This window comes from Budorcas taxicolor, chromosome 22 (assembly GCF_023091745.1).
Source record: "Budorcas taxicolor isolate Tak-1 chromosome 22, Takin1.1, whole genome shotgun sequence".
Classification (NCBI taxonomy): Eukaryota; Metazoa; Chordata; class Mammalia; order Artiodactyla; family Bovidae; genus Budorcas; species Budorcas taxicolor.
Genome location: NC_068931.1, coordinates 37,730,625 through 37,752,198, shown reverse-complemented (window position 1 = coordinate 37,752,198; position 21,574 = coordinate 37,730,625). Strand labels below are relative to the sequence as shown.

The 21,574-nt window shown below is 35.9% G+C and overlaps 1 protein-coding gene across 1 annotated transcript in view; it reads right to left on the bottom strand.

The window, feature by feature from the left end:
• Nucleotides 1-1,679: 1,679 nt before the first annotated feature.
• The window catches only part of SMCHD1 (structural maintenance of chromosomes flexible hinge domain containing 1), a 122,071-nt gene continuing 102,176 nt past the window's right edge, over nt 1,680-21,574 (bottom strand). Inside the window, exons 45-48 of the mRNA XM_052660434.1 lie at nt 18,454-18,625; nt 9,461-9,619; nt 9,061-9,163; nt 1,680-2,410 (exon numbers count right to left, since the gene is read on the bottom strand). Coding sequence (XP_052516394.1) covers nt 2,386-2,410; nt 9,061-9,163; nt 9,461-9,619; nt 18,454-18,625 — 459 coding nt within the window. The 3' untranslated portion in view covers nt 1,680-2,385. The remainder of the gene's footprint in view (nt 2,411-9,060; nt 9,164-9,460; nt 9,620-18,453; nt 18,626-21,574) is intronic.

Here is a 21,574-nt window from a genome sequence, read left to right as displayed (position 1 = left end):
GGAAAAATTCACTCTGCAAAACTATTGAAGAAGAGAAATGTGCAATATGATTAACAAATCAAGGCATATCTCTAGTCTACGAAAACATGGAAGTGTATTTTTTCACTAAATTTGGCATTCATTTATCAGTATATCACAGAACTAGTGAAATCATAAGAAATGCAAAGTATAAGATTCCTCTTTTAAGTATTATCCTGTCATTTCTACCCCAACATAACAAATGGTCTTATATAGTATAAAAGTGAACTCCTATTGTTTAATTATTCCTAATAAAAAAATTCAAATATTCATCAGTGGATATCAACAAATAGGTCAAGCGATATAATTCTTTATTCCTACCAAGATGAAATCAGACAAATGAGACATTATGTTCCATTTCGACCAAGAATTTTAAAAGTTAAGAATAACTGATGAGAGACATAAGTGAAAAAGATATAAACAAATGCTACTAATAAGATTTAAATATGGTACTATACAAAGATTTAAATATTTTCTACCTCATGCTATTTGTTACTGGAGTATAAAGAATCAGAGCACTAGGAATTTATATTATCAGACATTACTTTGAAATTAGGCTTCCTAATGTAAAACAATATAATCAATGTCTCTCTATTGCTTGTCCCTTGGAATAGTGATTCTTTAACACGAATTTGATTTCTCTCCAAAAGGGAATTAATTCTAACTAGTAAAGTATTTTCAGATACTCAAGTTATTGATAAATTCATAAATAACTGCTTGCACCAGTCAGATGTGGATAAACTTCACATTATATTTAAGATAATTAATTTTTAGGCCAAGAGTCGTCCCATAAATTTTAATGCTGCTACTTATCTCTAAATCTAAACATATGCCTGCTAAAATGTAACAATCTCTTTTTGAAGTGTTCAAAAGACATGCAAAATAATATTATCTTAAATTAACATCTATAAAAGTAAATTTATAAATATAATTACATAACTATGAAATGATTCCATGAAAATGTTTAGCAGACATTAGATGTAGAAAAATGATACAAATTAAAACTTTTTTACTAAAAGTATCTGAAAGTTACAGACTAAAAATATTAATCCTATCCATTTCATAATAACTGTAAGTAACCAAGTCATAACCTCAGAAAGTTAAAAACAATTAGAAGATGAAACTTATCTTTTTGATACTAATATTTAATAACTAATAAGTAGTTAGTTTTACTTAAAAGGAATCCACTCTTTCTTTTAACTAATTCTCATTACTACCATTTTGCTTCTTTAACAAAACAGTTAAATGCCTTCCAATTATAAAGCGAGGTTAAACATCATAATAATTTACACTAAGGTAATTTTCATGGAACTTTAAATTTTGAAAAAGGAAAACACACCTATTCAACAGGAAGAAACAATCTTCTTTATTAACCTCACTGTATATTCAGAAAGGATTAAAAAACACACAGATTTGCTGGGCCACAAAACTGTACCAAAAGTATTTCCTTACAAAATAACTTCACAAACCAATAGTCTTGGACTGACACAAAGACATATGTCGACATACATTAGCATGAATTAATACACAATTCAAATGTTTCTGCAGCAAATTTCTAGCAGACCTTTATTCCCTTAATGAGGGAGTGTACAACTTCTTTAACTCTTTAAAAATAGTAATAAAAAATTACAAAATAACATAAATGTAGAATTAAGGCTGAGACTATATAATCTAGTATTAATAAAGTCAAACGATGTTTATAAAACTGATGCTGCTGCGTATTTTATATATATACATATATATACAAGATAAATCTTTAGAAATTTAAAATGCTACTTGCTGTCAAAAGTTAACCCACCAATTTAATATTTTTCCATGTGTCTTAAGATGTGAATTCCGAGATACCTGTGCTTTTCCGATTTTATTCTGAATTACAAGTTTTCTCTCATATTTACAATTAAATACCTAACCTCTAGAACTTGCCTTAGACATGACAAAAACAGTTTTGTTAAATAAATTCACACAAAGGTAATAAAAAGGTCTGCTCTCAAGAAATAGTTCTAGCATATTCATGATAAACATACTGAAAAACAGTACATACACTTGTCTTTAGGATTAATAAATGCTATGTGCCAGCTGTGCAGTCACTACTGTAATTGCATATTTTCCTCTGACACATTTGCAAGATAATGACAACCAAAGGGCCTGACAACTGGAATAATTCCAGTAAGCCCACACTGTCCAGTGAGATTGACAAAACTGAATGGTTGCTTCCAGTTCTGTTTGGCTAAACATGGAAATGCAAGCCTAGATTCTTGTATCATTCCCAGAAATATTCATCATAAGTCACCCTCTTGATCTTCTGAAACAGAGCTGCAGAAGGCAGGGCATTCTTAGGGAGACTAATGGCCTTCTCTCTGTCATCTCTCACACATCAGTTTTGGTTATAATCCTGATCAAAGTAGAAAAAAACACAGTTAAGTTTTACATACCAAAGCTCTCCTTCCCTGTAACTCCCTCATCAGACCTCCCCTGTAACTCCTTCATCAGACCTGGGTGGTTAAATACGCAGTGGAACTATGTTCTACTAATTATAGTAATTCTTGGTATAAACAGACTTAATTAAATCCTTGTATGTAAGCATTTCTTTCACATGAATGCCACAAACAAAAGCTTGACAGAGAAGCAGAAGGTAACATATACAGAGGAAGAGATAAATTCTGTGGAGCATAGTTCTTTGGAGTGGTGTATCCTAGATACAAATTTTGCAGATTATTGCTTATTTTCCCCTTTCCTAAAATGAAATTACCATTTAACAAGAATTTTTAACAAGAATTATAATGCTTATTAGAGAAAGGTCACCAAGATATACCCATAACTCTATTTACATACAGAGGATGAACATCTTAGTATATATTTATGCAGATGTTTTCTTACTCAGATATATTTTCTTTTTCTTCTTGGGGGGGGCCGCTGTGCTGGGGTCTTCGTTGCTTTGAGTAGCTTTTTCTCTAGTTGTGGCAAGGGGGGGCTACTTTCTAGTTGTGGTACAAGGGCTTCTCACTGAAGTGGCTTCTCTCGCTGCTGAGCACAGGTTCTAACGCACACAGGCTTCAGGAGTTGTGGCACATGGGCTCAGCAGTTGGGGCTCATGGGCTCAGTTGGGGCACAGGCTCAATAACTGTGGCACACAGCCTTAGTGGGATCCTTCCAGACCAGGGATTGAACCTGTGTCTCACTGGGCAGGCGGATTCTTTACCACTGAACCACCAAGGAAGCCCTATACTTTCTTTTTAAACAATAGTTCCCTGAACTGCCATCTCCAAATAAAAGACACACAATTTTGGTAAAGAGCTAATTTGTAATCTTTATGAGCAGAAAATAGATTAGAAAACTGAAGTCTCTACTGAAGAAAATGAGTCTACTGCATAATACATACTGCTAAGTATATTCTCTTGTTCCTAAAATCCACATTTCCCCACATTTAACATCTCTGAAATCCACCTTATGTCATGAGTTAATCTGCAGTGTTCTCTTTCAGTGCCTTATGGAATAATGATGTTTCTAATAATTAATGACATCTTACAGTTGATGAAATATGATATATAATCCCTATGAAAGCCAACAATATATAAATAGGTAATACACAAACACTAACAACAACATATAAACACATACATTGTTGCTAATTCCTACTGCTGAATTTGTTTTCCATTGTATGGATGAAATTAGTATTTCAATATTAAAGATACTTTCATTTCAAATCCAGTAACATTTTTGATATAGTGTGAATTATGGAGACCAGGTAGAGACTGGGGACAAGGAAATCGATAATTAAAGTGTTTTAAATTTTAAATAGAAATTTAAAGTGATTAATATTTCCCAAAGATAAGCAGGATGTAAACAGAGAGCCAAAGGCTAGAATTCAGCAAATCTGCAACCTACATCGTCTCACCTGCCACCACACAGCTTGCTGACAACAGCTTTTTCATGTTTGCTTTCTGTGTATGCAAAAAAACTGTACTGACAATATGGGTCTCTCTCTGAAAACATTTACACTCTTCATCCTTTTCTTGTTATTCCACAAATTTGCTATGAATTTTCTTGGTGTTATCTTCTGTCAGTCATTGTACTGGGCCTTCAACAGGCCCTTTCATCCCTGGGAATTCTTTTCCACATGTTGTTTCTTCTCCATTTTCTTCTTTCTAGGATTCCTGATAGTCTGAATTGGTTCTCTACATCTCCCCCTTTCTCTTCACATATTCCCCCTATTTTTCTGGGAATTTTCCTTTACTTTAGTCCTTTAAATTTTTTCCCCCTCCTCGCCTGGTTTCTGCTGCTGTCCTTTGAAGGCTTTAATTTCAGCAACGGGATCTGTAATCCTGTCCTGGCTGTATCTTTTTCCTAATATCCTCTTGGTTTCACGAATGTAACTCCTTCCACAATCTAATCAGAAATTAGTTTTTAAAAGAGTTCAGCTGAATCATCTTCCAGGGTTGGTTTCGTTATTTATCTTGGATTTCCCCTCACATGCTGTTGACTCCCCTCATATGCATAATGACTCTCACCTGTACAATTACATTTAAGAAAAAGGACTGTGCTGCTGGTCTGGATTTAGTCTACTGTTAATAAAAATAGAACTGTTTTCCCATTAAGGCTGCTCTCTGAGTAGGAATTTTAAGGGAGGAGGGAGCAGGGGAGTGGACAAGAAGGCTTTGCTTTAAGGGTGTGGCTGGAGAGCCGACTAGCAGGTTGCTAGTGTGTAGATGTTGGCAACAGGCAAGCCTCTAGGGCGCCACCAACTACATCGGAAGCCATGATACCAACTTTTAATTAACTAATTAGCATTGTTATCTATCTAACTTCCTGGTGAGAGTGTTAATACCTAGAAACAAGAGAACAGAGCTCTCAAAGCCTGGGGTTGAAAACTTGGCATGGTCAAGGCTCTGTTTTCTCTCCATTTCGCTCCCTCCTGTTTTGGGCTGGACTTCTCTAACTGAGTCCAAGGTTCCATCAGGCAGACTGTGACCCACTGTCTCTTGATTATTCCCAGAACCTCCTCCTTGATATTCCAGCCTTGTTTCTATCCTGTAATCCCCAGAAAACCTCAAATGTGAAGGCAGAGGAAGACAGATTCAGACATGCAGTTTCCATCTATACCCTTTCCTAAGGAGTTATAAGAGAATGTGAAGGCAGAGGAAGACAGATTCAGACATGCAGTTTCTATCTATACCCTTTCCTAAGGAGTTATAAGAGAATGACAAGGAAGCCGAGAAACAATGGATTCAACCCAAGAGAGCAGCCAAGGAGGATCCAGAAGACCTACAGGATTACTAGTAACAGTTACTATAGCAGGTGGAAGAATACATGATCAAGTTACACAGTGAAAGAAAAAAGAAAGACTTTTAGAAACTCCAGAGACATTAACAACATTCAAGAAACAGTCTAAGAACTGGATTAAAATTCAACATGATTTTAAGAACTGATAGTTTAGAAGATTTACTTGACTCTGATGTCTGGAACACTGGTGGCCTAAGTAGGGTCATGACATTAGAATCTTACAGAGGGAAATGTAATCCTAGCACACAACTCTGCCTATATCATCGTCAGAGCCATAATAATATGTTGCTTATCACTTAATAACTTTGAAAAAAAGCACAGAGATCTTCGTTGATGGTTGTAAGAGAGAACATAACCAAATAACCACAAGAAGAATTTAGTTCAAAAGTCATTAGATAGGCAACGCAAGACAGACCTCCACACCAAGGTGCTGGGTGGGCTGGCATGGTCTGAAAACTGATAAACCAAGACTGACATACATAAATGTGCACCAACAATGGAGGCAACAACAGAATAAATAAAGCAGTTAAAACCAAGGCCGCCTCTGGGAACCAGGATGGGGTAAGGGTGCAGAGGAATAAGATCTCATCACCATGAGCTCTTCTGATACCTGTGCTGTCCAGTCTGGTAGCCACAAGCCATGTGTGGCTCCAGAGCACTTGCAATGTGGCTAGTCCTAACAGATTTGCTGTCCTCTGAATTTTGAAGATTTTGTATGAAAGAGAATTTAAAATGTCTCATTAATAATTTCTATACTACTGGCAGTATGTTGCAATGATAATACTTTGTATACTGTGTTAAAAAAATACTATTAAAATTTAATCTCGCTGCTTCTTTTAAAATGGTGCCTAGAAAATGCTAAATTATATGTGTAGTTCACATTATACAGTATATTAAATATACATACTATTTGACTTATATACATGCATTACTTTAATGAAAATACCATTACTATTACTAAATACCATTACTAACAAACCAAAAGAAGAAACTTTAGCCCATACCACCTTCTGAATTGCTACAAAATCTTAATTAACAAGATCCAGATCAATGGCATCGGTTGTGGTTCTGCAGTGACTCCAAGTCTTAACTTAGAGTCCAAACTTAGTAAGTCCATGCAGGAGAGCCTATGAACATGGACTTTAGTCTAGAACTGCTTGGCAGGAATTTCCTCACTTGGTCTCTTAAAAAACTGGAAAAATGTTCCCCGTCTACCATAAAATACTTCTTTACCACTTATGCCAAGCCTACAGAAAAGCAGAAGAAATAATAACCTTTTGCCCTTTCTTGTTTTGATCTGCTGTCACTTTTTGTCTTCTAGTGTTTTAGCATATATCCCAGACATCATATTATTCAACTGTTAAATACCTCTGTACATATTTTTTTTTGTACATATTTCTAACTGTGTATTTACTGTAAACTCTATGCTGCTGCTATACACAAAAATCACAATTCCTCAGTATATCTAATATCCAGGTGATTGAAAATTTACCAGATTTTTTCAAAATTGTCATCTTGAAGATTCAAATCCAGGTCCAAAGAAGCTGTACACACGTGCGCTTCACGGTTACACCTCTCAGTTACTTATTCTATAACCAGTGGTCTACCCTTCTCCCTGGGCGTCTTTATTCTATAACCAGTGGTCTACCCTTCTCCCTGGGCATCTTTATTCTATAACCAGTGGTTCACCCTTCTCCCTGGGCGTCTTTATTCTATAACCAGTGGTTCACCCTTCTCCCTGGGGGTCTTTATTCTATAACCAGTGGTTTACCCTTCTCCCTGGGCGTCTTTGTTGCAGCACGCAGGCTTCTCATCAGTGGCTTCTCTTGTTGCCAAGCAAGGGTTCTAGGACACATGGGCTTCAGCAGTTGTGCCACATGGGCTTAGCTGCTCTGTGGCATGTAAAATCTTCCTGGACCAGGGATCGAACCCCTGTCCCCTGCACTGGCAGGCATATTCTTACCCACTGTGCCACCAGGGAAGTCCCTCCCTATGGTTCTTTTAATGTCATTGATTTATTAACAAAATCATAATTTACAGTGTCCCATTCTTGACATTCTAGATTTGGCTAATGGCTGCCTGGTGGCATCATTTAACTTGTTCCTAAATTTCCCTTCTTTTCTGTATACTTTTGAAGTTCTATTGAGGGCCCTTCTCCAATTCATGAGAGATTTATGCTCTAACACCTTAAGGTATCCATTCTATGCAATGAATTAACCTCCTTTTATTCATTGAGAATGCAAGCTGTGTGAACTGTCCCAGGAGTGTCATGGTTTTCTGCAGTGCTTAATTCCTGCACAGAATTCCAGCTGAGAAGACTGAGTGGAAGCTTCATTAGATTCAGGTTATTTATTACTGAATCCCATAATAGCAAATATCCTGCTTTTTAATCAATGAGTTCAGGAGTGTCAATCTATCTTTCCATTAAGTCCTCCTCCCAATTTTTTATCTAATCATTTGTGTATCCATAGATTATTATTGCCTAAAACCTATTACTTTATTAGGAATGGCAAAAAAGTGATGTTTTCATTTTATCTGACTTCTTATATACTTCATTCTCATATAAAGAACTTTATAAAGAAGAACTTCTATAAAGAACTTTCTCCAGTTATTTGATTAGCCAGAATGTTCATGTAAGGAAAGAATGAATATGTCTTTTCTATATGAATATATCAATGTTCACTGTAAGGACTTGGTGTCATTTTTTCAAGATGCTGTTTTGGGGAGAGGCATACTGCGGCTTCCGTCTAGCTCTCCAACCACATCTTAGGGGCTCTTCCCTCTTACCCACTATCCTTTAGGCTCACAAGCATCTTTACAGTTCCTCAGGCATGCCAGGTGTGTTGTTTTCTCACAGTTTTCACGCCTCTTCTCCCTCTGACTATAAGCCATCCCTACAGAGCTGGCTTCCCATCCTTCAGTTCTCTGCTAAAATGCATCTTCCCTAACAGCCAAGCACGTTCTCCCATTGTTCTGTATCACTTTGTCCTCTGTTCTTTTGTAAAAACTTATCATTCTGTATTTTTACATACAGAAAAAGGTTTACTTTTTTGAACTGTCCCTCTTCTGTACAAGATTACAGACCTCCTATGGGGACAAGAACCATGTCACATTTATTTACCCAGGAACACACAGCACAAAATAATCAAATAGTTACAATAAATATAGAATACGTAGATGGATAGGGCATGGGATACCAATTCTAAATATCATGGTCTCAGTGGAACTCCTCAAAGGTCAATAGGAGAAACTTACTCAGGCAGAGTCCAAATGAACATTCGTGATAATGTACAAGAAACCCCAGTAGTATGGGCCTTTCTGTGGGATGGCCTTACTAGTATCTAATCTGAAATGGACAATTTTCTTCATTGAGTTAGGCTGCAGATGGCTTTGTTGGCTTCTTGGTTAGTTGTGCAAAAACGGTATGTGATTTTCCAAACCATATACTATAAGCAACTTTTAAATCAGTAACGTGCGAGTGATTCTGCATAGTCTGTATCTGTCAAGTTGCTGAGCCTATAAAGCAAAATGCAATGTATTCGAAAGTTTTCAAATAATCTGTAAAAAATCATTTCAGAAAATGATTTTTTAGAGTATCCTAGGAGGAAATATAAAATAATTTCAGCTTATTTTCATTAGCCATCACTCAATTGGGTTAAAAAGAAAACAAAATTAATTCTGGTTCAAAACAGGCAAGTAAACACCCTCATGCTATTTTTAAAGTATGATGAGCCAAGAGCTTTGAGGGCACAGTAGCCTCACCTGTTTTGTCTTGCAGCTTCTCTTCTTATTCTCTTGGGAGGAATTGGACAGTCTGTCACTGGATGAGGCAGTGAATCATTACACTTACGTGTGGGAGTCATTCCTGCAAAGACAGTAAGAAAACAGAGAAAATTAACTTTTAAAAGACCAGAATAATTATAAGCAATGAAAGCAAATACCTCTTAATTTATAGAAGAAGAATTAATAAATAATACTGGGAATGCTTCTTATTACGCCTGCTGAGAGAATAGCTTACGAACATTTGTCAGTTCACCCAGAGGTCGAGGGTGTCTATGATTTAGGTTGTGGGTCATTCACACTCTTTCTTTTTGGAGCTCAATTCTCTCCAATCATGCACACTATCTTCAGCCAGAGAAGGATCTCGCAGAAAGTACAGTACCTAGTTTTTGCTCTATCAGTTTGAGATTCTTTTCGTGTTCATCAAGTTCTTGCTTTTTCCTCTTCATATCGGGAGTGTGAAGGTACTTCAGCTGCCCATTAAGATCCTCGTTCACACTGCCCAACCTGCACACAGCAGTGCGGTACTGCTGGAGAAGATCTACAAAGAAACCAGAGACATTCGACTAAAGCTACTGATATCGTATCAAAGCAGTATTTTAGGAAGGAAGAGCCAGCAACACTGAGTGTTGTGTTACAGGAACACATGGAACTACTTTTAACGTTCACAGTAAACAAATGAAAGGAAAAAAACAGTTTAGATCCTGGCACAAAACCGGTGCTTATGAAGTCTTAATTTTCTTCAGCGGCTTGACTTTAATAAATTTATTTACAGTACGGGGAAAAGAAGATACAAACTGTTTGTAGGACATGTATTAACCTTAAAATGCATTCCAATATACATTAGGTGCAGACAAATACTGTTTGACTCCACTTATATGAGGTAACTAGAATAGTCAAATTCAGTCAGAAAGTACACTGGTAGGTGCCAGGGGCTAGTGGATGGAAGAGAGGTTTGGAGGGTGAAACGGGACTTAGTGTTCAATGGGGACAGAATTCCAGTTTAGGAAAGTGAAACATTCAAGACAGGGATGATGATGAGAGTTGCACAACAATATGAGTGTACTAAGTGCCTCTGAGCTGTACAGTGTAAATGTGGCTGAAACAGTATATTTTATGTAACAGATGATAAGATGGTTGGATGGCATCACCAACTTGATAGACAAGAGTTCGATCAAGCTCCGGGAGTTGGAGATACACATGGAAGCCTGGCGCGCTGCAGTTCATGGGGTCGCAAAGAGTCAGACATGACTGAGCAACTGAACTCAACTGAGTGTGACTTTTACCACAATTAAAAAAAAAAAATTCACTCTCACAGTCAGTGTCTACCTCCGTTTAATATTCAGTGTTCCATCTAATTCCACACAATTTTGGGGTTAGGGGAAAAATGCATTAAACATGGCATTATCAGAAAATCATTGCTTCCAACAGACATGGCCATTTCCTTAAACACAGCTTTCAAACACTCTTGACACTTAGCTTTCAAAAAACTTAACTTTACTTTGTTTAAAAATATATTACATTAGTCAAGCTTGAGACTATTTATTGCCTGTTTGTATGAATTACTAGACACTATAGGTTAAATACACTGACTATACTTTAGTCCATGGGCTAAGAATGGTTTATACAGTTTTAAATGATTCCATTCTAAACGGTTATATAAATATGTTCATAACACCCTCAATTTTGTCTCCTGGCTCACAGGCCTAAAATGTTTACTATTTGACCCTTTGAGACTCTAGTCACACAAAAATGTTCAGTATTCATGGGAACGGGCATACAAACACCCATATGTTTAATAAATACATACAGTGGGTTTACAAATGAACCTGTGGAAGAAATCAATTTAGTCAAGAGTACATGATATATGAGATTTTCTATACTTTAAGGGTCAACAACAGTATTTAAAAAAACTATCCAGCTTTCTGGGAATGAGTAAGCACACATATACACACCCGTGAACATTATGAGCATATTCATATATATTTAAATATGAATTCCATATGTGTAATTCGGTAATGACAAAGTCCTTATGTTTCTTAATTCCTTATGACTTATTGGAACTCAAAGGTAGCCACTAAAAAAGAGAGTCTGGTTTTCTGGTTTGATAGTACTTCTAATTTCATTTTTCTACGTGCATAAAATAGTGCTTATTTTCTGTGTGAATGAGGTACAAAATGATGTCCAGATCCATATGTCAGGGATGCTGCCTAATTCAGCAGACAATATACAAAAATTTTAAGTCATCAAGGGTTGAATCCTACTTAACTTTGTAAGTCATGAGGTTCTTTTACCTTTTAAATACTCAAGAAACAATATATTCGAAGGCTTTATATTAATCAACTTGTTATTTATAAAATTAAAAGATGGAATATTAAATACTTTCTATTAAATGGAACACTAATAGCAAGTATTTTATGCCTAAGATGGACAGAAGCAACTTAGCTCAATATGCCTTTGTTGTTTTTGTTTAGTTGCTCAGTAGTCTCTGACTCATTGTGACCCATGGACATCAGGCTTCCTTGTCCTTTACCATCTCCTGGAGCTTGCTCAAACTCATGTCCAGTGAGTAGGTGACGCCATCCAACCATCTCATCCTCTGTTGTCCCCTTCTTCTCCTCCCTTTCAATCTTTCCCAGCATCAGGGTCTTTCCAATCAGTTGGCTCTTCACATCAGGTGGCCAAAGTACTGGAGCTTCGGCTTCAGCATCAGTCCTTCCAATATTCAGGACCAATTTCCTTTAGGATTGACTGGTTGGATCTCCTTGCAATCCAAGAGACTCTCAAGAGCCTTCTCCAACACCACATCTCAAAAGCATCAATTCTTCGGCACCCAGCCTTCTTTATGGTCCAACTCTCACATCCATACATGACTACTGGAAAAACCGTAGCTTTGACTAGACAGACCTTTGTTGGCAAAGTGATGAATCTGCTTTTTAATATGCTGCCTAGGTTTTTCTTAGCTTTTCTTCCAAGGAGCAAGCATCTTTAAATTTCATGGCTGCAGTCACCATTTGCCGTGAATTTAAAGCCCAAGAAAATAAAGTCTCACTATTTCCGTTGTTTCCCCATCTCTTTGCCATGAGGTGATGGGACTGGATGCCATAATCTTCATTTTTGAAATGTTGAGTTACTAACTCACCTTTTTCAATCTCCTCGTTCACTTTCTTCAAGAGGTTCTTCAGTTTCTCTTTGCTTTCTGCCATTAGGGTGGTGTCATCTGTGTATCTGAGGTTACTGATATTTCTCCCAGGAATCTTGATTTCAGCTTGTGCTTCACCCACCCTGGCATTTCACATGATGTACTCTGCATGTAAGTTAAATAAGCAGGGCAACAATATATAGCCTTGATGTACTTCTACCCCAATTTTAAACAGTCTGTTGTTCCATGTCCGGCTCTAACTGCTGCTTCTTGACCTGCATACAGGTTTCACAGGAGGCAGGTAAGGTGGTCTGGTATTCCTATCTCTTTAAGAATTTTCTACTGTTTATTGTGATCCACACAGACAAAGGCTTTAGTGGAGTCAATGAAACAGAAGTAGATGTTTTTCTGGAATTCCCTTGCTTTTTCTATGATCTAGCGGATGTTGGCAATTTGATCTCTGGTTCCTCTGTCTTTTCTAAATCCAGCTTGTACATCTGGAAGTTCTTGGTTCAGGTACTACTGAAGCTTAGCTTGGAGTATTTTGAGCTAATATGCCTTGGCAATTCCCAATTTTTTGATATGAAATGTAATTCCTATTTACCATGGTGTTTATACAGTCTTTTCTAATTCATTTAATAAAATTTTGCCAAAGAGAAAAAACAAAAATTCATATTTAATTCTGTTTATAAATGATTTCAGAGCTCATACATTATATGTTGTTTGAAAATTTCAATTATATAGGAAAAAACTAATGATGCTTTACTATGAAAATAGTGAAAAAATACTTTAAAATAAAAAATTAGTTCATATGAAAGGACAAAAGCTCAAATTACAATGCATTCATTTCTGTATACTATTTATTAAGAAAGATAGATTATTTCAATGCATCCAGGCAAAGAAAAAACACTACTAAAAATAATACAAAATAGTTGAAAACACTATATCTGAAGAGCTGTTACTAGACAAGTATTTGGGGTTGCTAAGAAAGCAGATTCAGAAAACTAAGATCATGGCATCCGGTCCTATCACTTCATGGCAAATAGATGGGAAAACAGTGGACACAGTGGCTGACTATTTTTCTGGGCTTCAAAATCACTGCAGATGGTGACTGCAGCCATGAAATTAAAAGACGCTTACTCCTTGGAAGAAAAGTTATGACCAACCTAGATAGCATATTAAAAAGCAGAGACATTACTTTGCCAACAAAGGTCCGCCTAGTCAAGGCTACGGTTTTTCCAGTGGTCGTGTATGGATGTGAGAGTTGGACTGTGAAGAAAGCTCAGCGCCGAAGAACTGATGCTTTTGAACTGTGGTGTTGGAGAAGACAGTTGAGAGTCCCTTGGACTGCAAGGAGATCCAACCAGTCCATCCTAAAGGAGATCAGTCCTGGGTGTTCATTAGTAGGACTGATTTTCAAGCTGAAACTCCAATACTTTGGCCACCTGATGAGAAGAGCTGACTCACTGGAAAAGACCCTAATGCTGGCAAAGAATGAGGGCAGGAGGAGAAGGGGACAACAGAGGATGAGATGGCTGGATGGCATCACTGACTCAATGGACATGGGTTTGGTTGGACTCCAGGAGTTGGTGATGGACAGGGAAGCCTGGCGTGCTGCAGTTCATGGGGTTGCAAAGAGTCGGACACAACTGAGCAACTGAACTGAACTGAAGAAGGCAGAAGCAATCTTCTCACCACTGGAGGATGTAAGCAGTTAGACAGCTAAGTAGATTTTATTTAGTAGCATTTAGGTCTCTTCAAACTTTGTGTTCTGCACTGGAAAAAAACTGATAAATACTTGTAAACTGGGTAAAAAAAATTGGTGAAAAAATTTACTAGAACTTCTGCTTTGATCTGTTCAAAAAGCGTTCAGCAGGGGTGAACAGGAAGGAGGCAAGCTGAGAGAAGGGTGGGTGTAAATGAAATAGGGGTGGCCAGTAGACAGGTCCACAGGCATTCAATCTGCTTGGCTTCCAATAAGTATAAAACAAAACAGAACAAAATATCTTTGTCCTGAAAACCACAAACATTCAATAATCTTGGTTGCTACCTTTTAAAAATATTAAAAATATTAAAAAAATTAAGAACAGTTTTACTTAAAACAACAAAAAACCCAATAAATGTACAGAGAGGTTAAATATTAGTATTAACAAATTAAGCATGACATAATAAAACATAAATAATGTCTAGGCTGGCCAGGTGCATACTATGTATTTGGAGTATATGAAAGTGTTAATGAGACTGATGATGTCAGTTATAAACTACACATTGATTACTTATTGGAAATTTTAAAATGCCTTTTCTTTCTTCAGTTGATACCAATAACTCTCCTTTCTTACAGTCATATCCTGGCTTCTACAATGTTCAGAGTTATTTTATTTTTAATATTTAAAAAAAGTTATTTCTACTTATATGATCTCTACAGAAAACTCGGGCTAACACAGAAAAGAGAGATTCGGAAAAAACTGATAGGTCTACCACCGCACTTTTTTGTTTTCATTTCACATGTCTGCAGGTTTGATTTTTAACATGTGTGATATTTTTAATTTTATTTTCTATGTACTTTCCAAATGAAATTTTAATAGACATCTCTCAGACTATAAATTCAATTAAAGCATTTAACATTTCTTATGTTTTCCTTGAAAAGCAAGGCTATACTATCTATATGAGAAAGAAAAAAAAAAGTCCTGCTTGTATTTAGAACTGTTTACTTAGGCTTCTTTCCTATAAGATCAATTACTGGTTCAAAGAAAATGAGTATTAAAAGCAATTAGTTAAAAAAACAAAACACCAACTGGTAACATTTTCAGATTATAAAAGTGACACACACTGAGGCAGGTCTGGAAATACACAGAAAAGGGTAATGGAGAAGCAAATTATCTCAATTATGTATTCAGGGAAAAAACGTTTTCTTTCTACTCTCTTATGTCACTGGACGAATGAACGCATATACTATCCTGAAGTTGGGAAAGTTATCTCACCTTTTAAAGACTCAAATTCCTCATTTGTAAAATGAGGAGAACAGCAGTAAATGAAATTCAAGTGATAAGCTTAATAAAGTATGTGGGACATAATAAGCCCTCCAACAGTAACTATTATTATTCCCTTGAAAATTGCTTATTCATGTTATCCATTTTTCTGTTGGTCTTTGTCCTTTTTCTTGCGTTTTAAAGGCTGCTGTTAACACCTTTGTCTACCACATATGCAATCTTCCCCTAGTTGGTCATTTGCCCTTCTATTTTCTTCAAGGTGCTTTAAAATTATGTAAACTTAAAAAAAATAACTATAAAATGTTTTCTTTTCTCACATCTGCCAGTACTTATGTGTCAAGAAGCCCATTTCTCCAAGGTGGGTGCTTTATTTTAGATTGGCTGGTCAGAGAAGTCCACGAAGGTGTGACATTACACAACAGGAAAGAAAAGCAGCAAGCCATGCACATTATCTGGGGCAAAACCACTGTAGATAAAGGGAACAATAAAACAAAGTGTTCCTTTCAAGATTAAGCTTTCTGATTTCTGTCCTACTGTGTTAAGAAATTCCTGAACACAGCTGAAGAGTGGTCACAGTTTTCTTTGCCTGTGCCATTTTTGGAAACAGGTTTGCTATCAGTTTAATAAGATAGCCTGAGTGATCTCCATATTTATCTATATTCTGAAACAAATTATATTTGAAATTCACTCATGAAAAACCTATAGGATGGAGTTAGCTTTCTGAACACATCCTCAGGCAATGGCCTATATAAGTTTTCTGCCTTATTTAAATCAATTTTGTTAATTTGATTTGCAATTTTCCAGAATGTAGTCCATTTTATTTGGACATACTAAATATATTTATAATATTATAGAAACCTAAGAAATCTCTGTCTGAATGTATTCTCGGAGCCATTACTTTTTGTATTTATTCTGCCCAAAGACCACCTTCAGGAATTATATATTATACGATACAAAGGTTTTTTTTTCTCCAATTCATTTGGCTGTACTTGTTTCTTGAGATGTATTTTTTTCCTCCTGTCATTTGAGTTGAATGGTTAAATTTGTTTTTCTCATTTAATAACAAAAGCATTAAGCCTGTGGATTTACGTTTGATCTTGGCTGTTTTCATGCCTCCTACATAAAATGTGTAATGTTCTTGTTCTCTTTAATAGTTAAAACTTTTTTGACAAAATAGTTGTTTCTAAATATCTACCTATTTGAGCTTACTTTGGGAAGAAAGAAAAGTTATTTTTAGTTCTGTTACATTATATTAAAAATATATCATAAATAAATTTTGCTTTTTATAATTTGTAGTCTCATTGTAGCTGAGTAGCAATTTGATCAACTGAATTTATGACCATTTTTTGTGATGTATCCTATAAATACCTAAGGTACTGGTATTACACCTTATTAGGTAGAAAATGTCTTGTTTTTTGACTAAGGACCTGTCATGGATTAATGGTTTCTCATAAGGCTTCTGTCTTTGTACAATCAGCAGTTTTAAGAATTCTGATTTTGTAATTTACTGCATCAAGTTCATTAACTTTTGGACCTCTAGTATCAAATATATCTGTTATCAAAATGAATTCATCTTTGTGCTTTAGTGCCATTGCCTTGACACTAATACTGCTACTTGTGATTTCCTCTAAAGTTTTACACTACATCTTTGTAAATCCCCCATAAAGGCTGTGGCAGAAGCGCTCTCCGTGCTCCTGTCTTCTGCGTCCTGACCACCCCAGTGTCTTCCATGTGGCCCTGAGTGGCAGGTGGCGCCTCCTGTCCTAGGACCTGTGACTACACTAACTTTGTCTGTCTGAGCCTCTCCCATGTCTCCTCTTGCAGCTGCACCTGACTCTCTCATAAAGAATACAAAACAGCCTTCTTCCTACCATATTTCTCAGTTACTATTTTAAACATAGTTGGGGGTTGAAGTAATAACCCCAAGCTAGATACTACCCAAATTCCTCAGCAGTATAATAATAAAGAAATAAACTGTGGTGTATTTATACAATGGGATACTATCCTGCAATTAAGATGAACTACAACTATACACACACACAACACAGGGCTGGACAAAGCCAGACACAAAACCCATGACTTGTATAATTCCATGTAGATAAAGTACAAAAATGGAAAAAACGAATCTATGCTCTTTTAAGTCAAAAAAGTTGTTATCCTTTTGAGAGGGATGGGGCTATGACTGGAAGAGGCCTGGAGGCCTTCTGTGGCGCTGATAACGTTGTTTCTTAATACAGAAGCAATGTTCATTTTGTGAAAAACGTGTATGCTTTGAAATGTGCACTTTTCTCTATGTATACTATACTCTTAAAAAGCCACAAAACGTGTATATTCATACAACAGAATATTATTCAGTCTTAAAAAGAAATTCTGACACACGCTGTGACACACACAGAGTTACACTACAATACTGACGTGCCTGGAGGACATGACGCTAAGTGACGTCAGTCAATTGCAAAGGGACACTCTGATTTGACACACACAGAGGTGCCTGGAGGAGTCAAATTCACAGAGACAGAAACATGTGTGGCAGGCAGGTGACGAGAGGGGAGGCAGGGAGTTGCTGCTTAATGGATATGGAGCATCAGTTTTACAAAATGAAAAGGTTTCTGAAGACTGGTTGCACGAGAGTGTGAATGTACTTACCACTAGTGAGCTACCCATTTAAAAATAATTAAGATGATAAACTTTGTTACAGTTTAACTACAATTTACTATCTTAAGTTAGCAACAAACTACTTTTTTCTGGGGAAGTAGATATCCAAGGATATCAGAACTATATAAAGTTAAAAGCAAACAACTCTTAGATGATGGCCCATTTGGGACCCTCCTGTAAAGCATGAGCACTTCAGAGCACAGACATACAGACAATTTTATCAGCTGACCAGAAACAAGGGGACACAGCCTGCAGAAGGGAGGTCACATGTCACGCACACCAGAAAGATGAATCTAGATAGTTAACAACTTTGATATAAAAAGAAGTATTATGGTTTGATGAGATACTGGTTTATTCAACAAGGAAACCTTTCCTGTATTTCAAGATAAGAATGAGAACAGGAGGGAAAACCTACTTCCTATATATGTATTTCAAAACTATTTGGTGTTAGAAAGCTGGAAGTACTGCATAAAAACATCTTATTTGTATCTGTTGATGGTTAAGTTTCAATGTCAGAGTCTCAATAAATAAGGTCCAAATAAAGGGTTAAAATCAAATGAGAAATTATTAAGTACTTATTTAACCTACCTATTTGCTCCCCTAAGATCAGGCACTGTTTTGGTACTGGAGCTCCAAACACCATTCCCCGGAGTTTATCCATTGGAGGAGCTTTATTCTGAAGGCCCCCAAACTTCCCATTACTTCGAATGCGATCTCCATCTCTGGTCAGCAGTGTAGGACAGTGTGTAATTTTAACAACCTGTTGTAAGTAACAGGATATAATTAGTGAGTCTATAAAATTTAACTCAACTGCTCTAAGAAAGGAGAAATCATTGAAGGATTCTGATATAAGAAATGACAATGATCATGGTACTACTTTTGCAAAATTAATTACCTAGTGATGTGTAAGATGACTGGGGGGAAAACGAGAGGGAGAGAGATGAATCAGACTACCTCACAAGTGTTACCTAAACTAGAACAGAGAAAACACAAATAGAAAAAGTGAAATTGAGATCGATGGCCTGATTGATAAGAGGAAGGAAGAGAAACGAACAAGCCAGAGACTTGTGTCCTTCTAGAAACCCAAAGCAGTATCCAGGCTGTATCACTTAGTTTAGTTTCCTTCTGTTAGACCTCAGTTTTCCAGATGACCAAAGGGGAGCAAAAAGACTGAAGAAAATACAAACTGAAGAGCAAAGGGATGAATCTTCACAGGATTTCAGCTGTATGAAGAAAAGGAGCCAGTGATCTGAGAGCTGGGGAAACTATAGAGTTATGTAGTAAAACCTAAGACATGGAAAGGGAAGTAGAAAGTGTTAGTCGAGAATTAAATTTTTCAGAGAAGCTAGGGAATAAAAGAGAAACACTAGATTTAGTATTTCATGACCTTCAGGAATATGCTTTCAAAAAAAAAGTCTAGGAGATACATACAAAAAATGTTCAAATTCACTAGTAACCAGAAGTGAAACTGAAATAACTTGGAGCTCAAATGAGAATTTTCACTACTTAAAATGTTAAAACACACACACAAAGCACACACCCAGAGAGAATGTTGGAGAAAGGGTCTTCTTGTATTAATATTAATCTGCTTTGGGACAGACCTTCTCAGAGGAAACATGACAAGTGCTAAAAAGATTAACAATCTGCATGACCCAAAACTCCACTTCTAAGAGTATGCCAGAAAAAATCATCACAGATGTGAACAATGTACACTGAAACATCCTTTTAATAATGAAAAGTATGAGACTTGCACATTCAATAAGTTACATAAAGTAAGGCACATCCACGCAATGAAACAGGATGCATACATCAAAAAATGACTGAAAAGAAGACAATTTAGCAACATGTAGAAACACCTAATTCAATCTAACACAGATCAAGCAGTCTCTGAATTATAAAAGATTAAATACAATTCAATTTTCAAAATGAAAAGCAATAGGACATGTAATAGAAAACTATGACTAATATTTATTCTTTTGACATAATTCCAAGGTAATTGACAGATGCTTTCCCAAATTAGATACTTCCTATAAAATTTAAATAAAATGGAATGTCTACTTGAAGAAAATCTGCGGTGAATTCTTTGGTGAAATGAATCTTTTAGTAAAATAAAGTATCACATCTTACTTTCTTGGTTTTGGTTTGGATTTGTATGCTTTCTAAAAGTGAACATTAAAAATACAGACTAAAAAAACAGACTGAATTCATGTATTATTACCATATTATTATTATTCAATATCATATATATAGTAAATCAAATAACTGTTATTATTAAATCAGATTCAGGCAATGATTTTACAGATTTAGTACCATCTTAAGCAATAAACACACTCAAATTTTTTGTCTCCTCTTGTTAATGCACTGACAGCATGAGTTATAGGCCTATGGTTAAAGGGACAGTTTTCCAATTCTCAAATGGCACAGAAGAAAGGGGAAATGACAAGCTGCTATTTAATGGGTACAATTTCAGTTTTACAAAAAGAACAGAGTTCTGGAAATCGGCTGAACAACAATGTGAACGTAATTAACACTAGTGAAATTGTACACTTAAAAATGATTTAGATGCTGAATTTTGTTATATGTATTTTACTGTAATTTACCATTAAGAAAAAACAACAACTTAAGCTCTCACTAGGCCTCTGCTGCAAGGCCCCCGCCACTGACCTGAAAAAGATCAAGACAGCATTTGCAAATTCAGTGAGTAAACAGAGTTACAGTTCTGGGCAGTACTTCCAACTGCTGTAAGGATTAGCAAGGAATGGAATCAACAAGGGTTGAATCAGTATAAGTGGCATGAAGAATTTACGAAGAGAAAACAATAAAAAGACTACTGAAGCCTAATGATATGACCAAGAGATGTCATAAAAGCCGTTTCTTGGAAGAGTTTGAAAACAATATTTGGTAAGTGGAGTGATTTCATTCAAAACTTGGCAAGAAAAGACGTCACTATGAGGAACTATGCTGGAACTATAAGGAATGAATGCTGTCCCTGCTTTTGTCACATATGGTCTATTACTTTTTTGAAGCGAGGAATTCATGTTTTTCATCAGTTCTTCTAAGTTTTTAGCCATTAGTTCTTAGTTCTTAGATCATAGGTAGCTATGATCCTTTTATCCTCCTCTTTTTGGCACTCTGATTAAACATTTAAAAAAAAAGATTTTCTAACTCTATCCTTAGTGATTCCTTCTCTCTGGGCTCCAGTCTGGATAATTTTTCTGACCTATCTTACAATTGACTAAATTTTCTATTAAGCTGTTAAGTCTGCCCAGCATTTAACTTTTATTATACTTTTTATTTTTAGATGCTCTTTTTGATTTTTTTCAAATCTACTTGCTCTTATATCCAACACTTTTTCTTAAAATATATTATGAAACATATTTAAAATGTTCTAATATTTTTATTAATAAATATTTGTTAAATATTAATAAACATGTTTATAACATATTTATATTTTAAAAATATTTTAAAATATTTGCTCTTGTGTTCAATATGAAAATTACTTCAGTTTTAAGATAAAGGTGAATTCTTTCGGAGACAATTTTGTTTGCTCTGATGACATATCTAAGGATACTACAAGTCCAGCATTAGATGAAATCAAATGTTTACCTTTAAGTATTACCTTGAAGACAATTCAAGTATTATGAATGCAAGTTGCAAACATAAATGACAGCCAATCTGTTAATGCATTCTCTAGGAAAATAGTTTTTTA